Here is a 10,814-nt window from a genome sequence, read left to right on the forward strand (position 1 = left end):
CAAGTTATATTTCAAAGGGCAGTTCCCTGGCCTTATGAACTAGATACAAGTAAATTGAAAAAGTTCTCCATTGTTGAATGAAGGAAATTACAGTAGAAAATGGAATTATACTTTTATACTCATTTAGAGTGACCTAACCTGAGGAGCATAGGTTTCTACCACTTAAGGGGTACATGGTGGTTCAGAATTTGAGAAAATGATGGCAATCATTCTTTCATGATGGTGTATTGGAATTTATATTGTGATTTACCCCACAAATCGAAAGCCCTCACGTAGATGGCATTTGTTCCATAAAATTTTCTGTGAAAGGAAGGAAAATACTCACAGTATCTATTTTATTTGGATTTGTGCTAAATCTTAGAGAATTTATTCTTTAACCTTTGTCTCAATAAACTGTAGAGGTCAATCTTTTGCCTGTTTTAGAGTCCATATTCTCCTGTAAGAAGAAACCACCCAAAGCTATAATCAGATGTGTAAATATTTACCCTTTTAGGATGATTTTTGTCCTCAAGATTTCTGTTACAAATAGAAAAATCAATTAGCAGATTAATGTCATCCATAGAAATATTTGACCAGAAACCCATGGTAGTAGAGTTGGGTTGATTACTATCACAATGTAACATAGTGCAGTGGCTATTCACTTCTGGTTGATCCATAGTGGTCTCTTTGTAAACAAGCTATAAATAGAAAACAGGTTAAAATCTGGGATTTTCTTTTGTTTAGCTCTTGTACACAAAACTGTAAAACTGACTAAATACGTTGCTTCCTTGTAGTGTGGTTTCTTCAAGAGAAATAAGAAAGATCATTATGATGCCACATATCACAAGGCTGAGATCCATGCTCAGCCGTCTGATAAAGAGAGGCTTACTTCTGATGCATAGTATTGATCTACTTCTGTAATTGGTAATTGATCAATGTTTTTTAATTGCTAGCTGTGGGACCTGCTATGGTTGTGGTGGCTAACTTTAAGAGCAACAGCTTGCTGTGTGTGTCCCATTAACAGATGTTTCCAAATGTCCACACTGGCTTGCCTTGCTTGGATTTATTTTATTTTATTTATTTCACTTGAAAGCTTACAGTTTTTTAAAAAATGCACAAAGAATCTTTTGTTGCAGGTGAGTTATTTTGAGTTTTTGTTGTTGTTCAACATCACCCACAGCAATGAAGAAAACTGAAATCTATGTACACACAAAAGGAGGCTTAAACCTCCATAGTAGCCCAGTCTCCCACGTGTTGTTAATCCAGTATGTAGCATCCCACTCGGAATTTCAAAGATGCATGAGAAATCATTCCAGATTTCTTGTCCATTTTGGAATTTCCCGCAGATAGAAGCTTGTGTTGATTGCCTAATTAACCTGTTGCATGTTGGAAACATTGTGTTTCTCTCGATGAGAGGCTTTCTCACTGTCATCTTTTTGATCTCCTTGCTATAAAGTGATGGGACAAGGCTTGGAATGCTTTTATTGTTGCTCAGAAATTGTTTTATGCTAGCTAAGCATGCAGCTTCCTTTTCCTGCATATCTACTATAGTTCAAAGACCATTACAACAAACTATGATTATTGGTGTGATGGACATTATGGCCAATTTCAGAAGATGGTCCTTTAGCAAAGTGACCTTTGATATAAAAATGTATAAAAATGCTCTGGATGGTTTTTAGTTTAATATGTTGTAATGGAGTTTGACCTTGTTTCATGTTTTAGAGATTTCATTCACACTTGGGTCTCCGTTGATTTTAAGTTCATGTTTTGCTTCTCTTATTTGTAAATCCATGGAAACAGGAATTGGCTGTGATTCCTTTTTCCATTTCTGTGGGCATGAGGGGATAGAATTAATCCTATAATCCCTTTCCATGGCACAGTCATGGTGAATCCCAACATTTTCATTTCAGTTTTACACATCACCCTTGATTTCCTTCTTTGTTTAAATGGGGCAAGAGCCACATTTTGTAATAGATAGGTATTGGCTTTTTTGCACAGAATGATAAAGGAGTCCATATAGAAATGGCCCTAGAAGAAAACTTCTTGGTCTGTTTTTCTTATTGATTTAGTGATAACCATGCACATAATTTTATTTTGCCCCATGACATTTTTAGAGCATAACATCATCCAACTTAAATGTTCTGTTCTTGTTGATGTCACATAGTAAACACATTAATTGACCATTCTAAGTATCTTCCTCATCCTCCTCCTATCTGCATTTATAAATTGAAGACACATCTTTTTTACAAAACTTATATATTTTATTCATTTAAATTCAGTCTGATTTAAAAATTTCCAGATATGTTCTCTATAAAATCTACTTTGGATCAGATTGAATATTTTTTTAAATGAATAAAATATATGTTCACTAATAGTTTAATTATGTAAATGTTGTCTTCCGTTTTGCAGAAAAAAGAGAGAAATTAGGGGGTGCTCTGAAATTCAATCTAGTGATGCTTTCCTCAAGTTCTTTGAGGTACATGATTGATTTTATTGTAGGACACAGTTACTACATGATTTATTAATGAAACAGCTTAATTTGGAAGCACAACAGCAAATCCAGGTAGTGTAAATTACCTTCTAGCTAATGAGAGATGTATACTGGAGCCTCAGAGGAGAGAAGATTCTTAAATTGACCCATTTGAACACTGGAATATTCAGATAGTAATTTGTGAAATATTTGTGACCCGATTTCCATTTTGTTAGTGGGAGAGGGGCATGAAATAATCTTTGATTTATGGCCTTTGAAAAAAGTTGTTCCTTAAATTAAAATGATGTTCTAATAATCTGAAAATTAATCTTCTACATATAGTATTGTGATTATAAAAAATGGAAGCACTGTTTCATAAACTCTTAAATTGTTAGTTGAGGTAGCTTACATTGTTATAAAATGTAAAGACAAGATGGAAAAATGGACTTTTCTTCCAGTTTTACAGCTGTTCTTCTCTTCCATTTATCCCCACTGGCTGTTACCTTTCTTTCTGATCTATTAGTTCCTTCTTAAAAGAAAACCAGGCCTCTTTTTCTTTGACCGAAGGTAGGCATAGCTGAACAGAAAGCTTAGACATTCCCGTTTAGTGCACTTGCTTTTCTTGAGATAATTTAATTTCTGTTTCTCTTCCCCCTTCTCCAGTGTGGATTCTTTAAACGCTCTAGGTACGATGATAGCGTTCCCCGATACCATGCTGTAAGGATCCGGAAAGAAGAGCGAGAGATCAAAGATGAAAAATATAATGATAACTTTGAAAAAAAACAGTGGATCACAAGATGGAATGAAAATGAAAGCTACTCCTAGGGGGGCCAAAAAAGCTTCACTGTACCCAAACTGCTTTTTTTTTTTGCCCAACTCAGAAATTCAAATGGATTTAAAAGCCCGTTCAATACCTGGATATTGATTTCAGACTACACACAGTACGAACCTACAGTTTTACCTGTGGACGTAGTTACGTAGCCTGAGGCCTCTGTTTTGCACAGCAAAATTTAAGACGGTTGGAATGGATTTTTCTTTAACTGCCTTAATTTAACTTTCCAGGTTGCCTTTGTTTTTGGTGTAGCTGACTTAAACATATGCTGGGGAAGGGCCTGCCAGTTGTGCTTATTGCAACATCCTCCTGATATTAGCTGGAAGAAGGCACCCACAATCACCGCACTAACTGAGTGACCGTCCTAACCTCAGCACTGCCTCTGCAAACATTCTTCCCAAAGGACTGGAAAACCGCAAATCAACTGTCCCGCGTCACAAGACTCTGCAGTCGGGGTAGTTCTGTTTCAATTTCAAGTGCTATCTTAAATTAAATGTGCAATAGAAGGTGATGTTGCCATCCTGCCCTCTTTTTCCATTTCCTAGATGTGTGAACACTTGCTCACACCAAATATATACAGGTTTCATTCTCCCTTTTCACTGAAACACACAGGCGCAACAGACTTGAATGCTAATTATACTTATTTGTATATGGTATTTATTTTTTTTTTTACAAACCATTTTGTTATTGACTAACAGGCCAAAGATTCTCCAGTTTACCCTTCAGGTTGATTTAAACAATCAGAACATGGGAGGTCATTGGTGTGACCTAAATTATTTACTGCAAAAAGGAAATAATAATTCTTTATAAATGTGCCAGAAAGTTGTTATAATTTACAGATAAGTTTAAGTTATTAAAACATCTCCCTTCATGACAGCCCTCACCCCCTTCCTCCAAACCCAAAAGGTTGCTTTAAGAAATAGGATTTAACCATAAGATGTTTAATTCATATCAGACATTGGATATTTTTGAGTTTAGAGCCCTGTGTGATATTTCTGAATTTCATGCTATAACTTTCAAGAATTCTTGGAAATTATGGGTTGGTTGGTTTGTTGAATTTTAGTGCAGTTTCTGCAAATACTGTATATTTAGGACTTGAAAGACATGGTGAGTGCCTATGGTGGATCCAGACTGATCCAGTGTAAGACTACTGAATATCTGACACCAGGAGTCAGGGAGAACATCATGGCCTTTAGGTCTTTAAATGTTATTGGAATCGTTTAATCAGTGAGTCAATGTTCTGTTTTTGCTTTGTTTACTCCCCTATCTATATTCCCAAAATTACTTTGGGAATGCTCTAACGAGCCTTAAATTGTTTTTTAATTTTAAAAATGGAGGTGGGGGAGGAAGACATTATTCTATACTTTCAATAGAGATTGAATAGCTACAAAAGCTGAATTTTTTTTTAATTACTGTATTTCAAAATGTTAAGTTATATGGGGCGCAACAACCAACAGGTGCTAATTTGTTTGAATATAGCGTAAGCAGTATCTCAGTCTTTTAGAAGAACAAAATACAACTACATGTGCCATTGTTGCTTTTAGTTTTTTTTTCTTTTCAGAAATCTTATGCCCTTAAGATACTAAGGACATTATTCTTGTTGTACTTTGGAATTTTCATTCACAAAAGTAGTTTTACAAATGATATTTTGTTTACAAAAATTTGTCTAAAACACGTCATAACGGTGTTTAAAATCTCAGTTTCTTGCTTAGGTAACTTGGAACCTAATGCACTGGCTTTATAGGTTGCTAAGAAGCTGATATTTTGAAAGTGCTATAGACCTTTGTTATAAAAACGAATGTCCCGAAGGTGGGGTGGGAGGGAAGGGTAGTTCAACAACAAAGAAATGAGAATGTAGTGGTGTTTAAATTTATAGTTGTTAAAAACGTCATCTCAAGTCAAGTCACTGGTCTGTTTGCATTTGATACATTTTGATACTAACTAGCATTGTAAAATTATTTCATGATTAGAAAATACCTGTGGATATTTGTATGAAAGTGTGAAATAAAATTTTTTATGAAAGTGTTCATTGCTTAGTAACACAGCATTGTATATGTGAAGCAAACTCTAAAATTATAAATGAGAACCTGAATTGCCTTTCTTTTTATTTCATCAAGGCAAACTAAAGTTTTGGATGTTTTTATTTATTCTTAGTGTCCCATATAATCTCAGATCAGCCAAAGATATTAGCACCCAAAAACTTCAATGTAAATGTGATTGAGGGTGTTTCTTTTTCCTTTTGGCTCTACTGTTCAGTTGATGCTCAAAGAAAATTATCTTAAAGATGGTTTATTCAAGATACCTACAATTTGGGAGATATCTATTTGCATTGATTCATCTGCTTCAAGGGATTATGCTTGTCAAGGGTAGGGTATTATTTAGCAATGATACCATGGCCTGAGGAATAAAAATTCTTATGGCTAAGTTGCTTTCCTCTTAGAACACATTTTGGTTGTGAGAGCAATCCAGCCGTGACATGTGTCATTATATTGATCACCAAGGACTGATTTGGCAAAACTCGTCAGAAAATATTTCCTTCACCAAAGGATTTCATTTAGATTTAAGCAATTTTATGAAACTTCTCTATCTGGATGATCACAATTTAATAAATGAAAATGAGGCATGTATATAGTGCCCAGACAATATAGCATGCCCTGGCCTGAATAAATTTCCAGTCTAAAATGTCCAGTATATTAGATAATAGTTTTCCACTGTACTTGGTATTATATATTGTCTTAGCCTTCTTAGTTCTTCGAAGATCACACAGGTGTTACCACCCAAAGAAATGTGTGATTGGCACTTTAATGATGGTCTGGTGGCTGTGAACCCTTTTTAGCCACAGTCCCATGGATATACCCCGATTAAATAACTGTAATAATGTGTAATCACCATAACCACTAAGAGTGTCAATAGCTGTGGTTTGCCTAGGGCTATGGCATGATGACCTGGGCTGGAGGTCATGGAGGTGCTTTATAGACTCCTGTGATTCCACCCCTTTCTCTCCCTCAGAAAAATCATACAGGAGTGCCTTAGGAGTGAGGAGGAGTGAGGTGTTATAGGGCTATCCTTGGATCCATTCGCAAATGTTGACACTTAATTGTTGGGTGCAGATCACTTGCCACAACCTCCCAATGGGTTGTCCACAGTCATGGCTAATCTCATGCCCTTGTGGTTGAGAATATTCTAGAATGTGGGGTAGATGTAGGTAGGGAATGCTTTAAATTGTCCAGACCAGGGAGGTAAGGATAAGACCAAGCCTTCTACCCTAAATGAAAACATCTTAATGAGAAACTGATCTCTAGTACACTAACCCACAAAAGGACAATGTGGGTAGACAGACTGGGGTTGATACATTATTTTGTTTTAAAGGAGGAAAAGAGTGAAATGTAGGTGGCTGGGTTCCACATAAGTACATTCTCAGGGCTGAGAAAACAGGAATGTGCAAGAGTTGTTTGATCAGCTTGGGTAGCATAAAGTAAATGATTAAAGGCAGTTCCTTGGGACCAGAGGATAGGGTCCAATCACTATCACGGTCCAACCCTTTTCACTGAAGAGAAGGCAAGGTTCAAAGAGATGAAGAAAATGAACTTCAGAAGGATTTCACAAGAGTGGCTATTGCAAAAAAACCAGTGGGCATCTATTATGAGAGGTTTGGGGATTTTATCAGAGACGTAAAAGAAACTTTTTACTCCAAACAAATGGACTGAAGGTATATTTTATTATCTAGAGGATAGTAAAGGCGATAGTCTGCAAACAGGTCCAAATAGGTCAAATATTAAGAGGGAAAAACATCAGCTCGACTGGAAAGGGAAAACATCTACATCGACTGAGATAGTAGCAGATTTGAATAGATTATATAATGAGAGGGAAAAACATCCACATCGACTGAAGGGAAATGCCACAAATCAACCGGAAAGAGAAACATCAGGTTGATCGAAAAGAGAACGTATCAAATTAATTACTTTACAACAAATTAATTACAACATCCACGCCCCACCGCCGGGAGAGTCCTTTTAATCAACACGGCTGGACGGGAATCACACGTCCTGGGCGAGGCGTCCCTTCTACAGGTGGAACTCTCACCGGGCCTCAGTCTCTAGCAGTTTTTTATAGCATCAATAATTCCCAGAGTAAGCAGTTACAGAGCTTTTACAGAGCAAGCATTCAGTGTTTCCATGCACCAATGGTTATCAGTGGCATACGTGCACTGAGCCTCCTGGCTATCGTCCCAGCCTGGCAGTTGTGTAAGTGCATTGTTTACCCTAGTTATCGTCCCAGCCCGGCACAGATGGCCATTCTGCCCCAGGCTGCAGCGCCCAAAGGGCCTTGAAAGTTTTACACATTGCAACTATCTCCGTGGGAGAAGGGCCAGTTTCCACCAGGCAGAAACCAGCTTTTATATTTTTGTGTGTGTGTGCTGGTGGCTGTACATCAATGGAGCAGCCAAACATGGCTGTACTCATGTCAAGATATTTTTGGCCGTGGCCGTTTCCATTAACCATAAGACACCATATGCATAGACAATGAACTCCGTACACAAGTACATAAGGCATATCCAAGAACCCCAAATCCAATGACTGCAGTAATTACAAAATTATCTTGCAATAAAGGACCCAAACCCCAAGGTAACCAATCAAATAACCCCTTAGAATATGTAATGTTATTAACTTGATTTTGTAAATTATGTACAGTATTAAAGATAACATTAGTTTGATTTGATACATTGAAACAGCATATACCCGGTATTTTCGTAGAAGGTGTTTGGTGAAGAAGAAATAAATAGTCTAAAGGAGCTCATTGTTAAGAGTCTTTCTCCACAGTTTGCAATTTTTGAGATATAGCTAGGAAAGCTTTAACAGTATTATTTATTATATGTGTCAACAAGCAGGAAAGGTGTTTAATTTGACGACGGTTGTCTACAATCAAGTCAGGATCAGGTAGTAGGAGGGCGGCAAGCGTTGCCACAGTAGAGATGGGAAGAAGGTCAATATGAGGGTCACAATCTGTAGTGAGTGTTTGTCTTACTCGGGAATTCTTGGTAGGGAAGGCAGCTATACGGGGGGCTATTGGGCCAATACCACATGTAACAGATGTGTCAGTTGGAATGTGTGAGTATGCAGTATTATCACATAACCAGAAATATCTAGTAGGTAGTCGTGAGGGAGTAGGAATACTAATATGGATAGTCTTATTATAATATAATGGGATATATGTTCAATTAATACAATAACACGTGGTAGAAGTTACTCCTGATATAGGCATAGATATTAAAGAAGGAGGAACAGTGACTTTAACATGTGACACATTAAATAAGGTAATACCTAGGCCTAACAAATTAGCTTGCAGAAGTCCAGAAGGGTTATTACTGTTGCTAAGACAAAAAGCAGTTTTATTAAGAACTGTATGAGCTAAATGTAGCCATAGATTAGTGTTTTTAAGAGGAGTAGTGGCATGAGGAAGGATACTAACAAATCCGGTTTCTTTAAGAAACGGGGAATCTGGATTTTTCTTTTTTTATTTAATACAAGAATATCAGCTCCCATCACGGAGTGTAGCAGAAGGCAGGGCAATAGAGAAATTATAATTAGTTTTGTGTGACTGATCAGATATAGGCTCATACCGAGAAGTTGCTTGATGTTTTTGAGAACAAATTTTTTGGCCATTTATAGTCCAGGTTACAGGTCCCACTGGTGTAGAGCAGTTGGTCCAGCAGTGCAGGGTCAAAGGTTGTCCTACAGAGACATTAGTTGGTGTGGAGGTCTGCAGCAGACATGGAGTTGCAGCGTAGCATAGCGAACACAGCAGGAATATCTATTTACGCGAAGAAACAGAATTTTTAGGAACATGATATAATTGTTTACTTTCTGGATACATAACTATGAGTGTTGTAGTGGGCCCTTGGGCCACTACTTTTGTGGCACAGGGAGCCGCATTGGGTGGGTGTGTCACTCACACCTTTGTTTTAGGTTTTTATCCATCTGTAGACCCAAATCCTTGCTTTTTTTTTTTTTTTTAGTTAATTTAGTTGGAAGTTGTCCTTGTGACACACTTGGAGTCAGGAGGGGAAGTACCAATAATTGTCCCACTCGTTTCCCAGACTCTATAGTTAATATTGTGTCACTACCATTACATAATATAAATTTTTTTTTTTTTTTTGGGTAATCTGGATTAACAACTCCTCCTATACATTAATATTTTTTGCTGTTAGTCCAGAGCGTCCTTTTAACAAACCAAAAGTGTTTTTGGGAAATTGTACCCCTATCCCAGTAGGGACTATAGATTGCTTCTTAGGGGGCAACTGAATAGAATGAACAGTGGATAAATGCAATCCAGCCGCTTCAGCTGTGGCATGAAAAGGTGTTTTAGCAGACTGAGTCAATGGCCAATAGGTTAAGGTCATAAGCTCATGGGTGGCAGCTGCCACTTCTGTAATCTTTGTTGGTAACAACCTTGACAGAGGAGTCTCATTAGGGCCTAGTGGCCTGTTATTTAACATATTTAGAGCAGTACTTAGATGGTTGTGCCACCCCTTTAATGAGCCATGACCGAGTTTCCTCAATTGTTGTTTAAGCAATCCATTTATTCGTTTTATAAGGCCTGCAGCTTGGGGGTAATAAGGTATATGATAAATCCATTTTATATGATTTTTTTTTGTATAAGTTTGAATTAACTTACCTGTAAAGTGGGAACCGTTGTCACTCTGAATCTGCCTTGGTGTTTCATAATATAACTTAATTGTATCTAATAATTTTATGGCACTCTGTTGGGTGGCTGCTTTAGCCGGCATAGCTAATAAATAACCAGAATATGTATCAACAGCAGTGCAGGCATAAGTATAGCCACAAGAATTTGGCAAGGGTCTAATAAAATTTATTTGCCAGGTTATGGGCGGGAAATAATCCCTTTTGGATATGACCTTGGTAGGGGTGTGGAACTCCCCATTTGTTTAACTCTTGGCATAATTGACATTGTTGTACTGCAGTGGCAATATCATCATAGGTGACAAGGATTTCCCTTTGTTGTGCCCACCTGTATGAAGTTTGTTTTCCCAAGTGTCCACTCTTTTCGTGGACCTATCGTGCTAAGCCTGGATTGTGCGTTGTACGAATCTGCACCAGCTGATCAGCATGAGAGTTATGTTTTTGTTTTGTAGAAATTAAAGAACTGTGAACATCAACATGAAATACAGTAACAATTGTGTTTTGACACCATAACCTCATGTCTTTTTATAATTTTTTTTCCATATTTTTTATCATTAACTTTTTAGTTATGTTTTTTTATTGTGGCATCCATGTTGCCAAACCTTGTGTCACTGTCCATGAATCAGTATATATATGACATTGTTGCCCCTGTTTTTGTTGAAGTGCCTGATATACCGCATAAAGTTTAGCATATTGGCTATTCATATTATCTCCGGTGGTGATAATTGTTTGCTGGGGGGATGGGTTATAGGCAACTGCTTTTCATTTCCATGTGCCCGATATTATTTTGGCAGAACCATCTGTAAACCAGGTATGTTTTTGTTGTTTTTTA

The 10,814-nt window shown here is 37.2% G+C and overlaps 1 protein-coding gene across 3 annotated transcripts in view; it reads left to right on the forward strand.

The window, feature by feature from the left end:
• The window catches only part of ITGA6 (integrin subunit alpha 6), a 78,113-nt gene extending 72,805 nt beyond the window's left edge, over window positions 1-5,308 (forward strand). For 2 of the 3 annotated variants that reach the window (XM_058549257.1, XM_058549254.1), the window contains one exon: window positions 3,113-5,308. In XM_058549257.1, the coding sequence (XP_058405240.1) occupies window positions 3,113-3,274 (162 nt within the window). In that variant the 3' untranslated portion in view covers window positions 3,275-5,308. Of the gene's footprint in view, window positions 1-773; window positions 904-3,112 lie in introns of all 3 variants that reach the window. The other variant, XM_058549256.1, reaches the window with a different exon arrangement.
• Window positions 5,309-10,814: the final 5,506 nt, after the last annotated feature.

This window comes from Diceros bicornis, chromosome 10, assembly GCF_020826845.1.
Source record: "Diceros bicornis minor isolate mBicDic1 chromosome 10, mDicBic1.mat.cur, whole genome shotgun sequence".
Classification (NCBI taxonomy): Eukaryota; Metazoa; Chordata; class Mammalia; order Perissodactyla; family Rhinocerotidae; genus Diceros; species Diceros bicornis.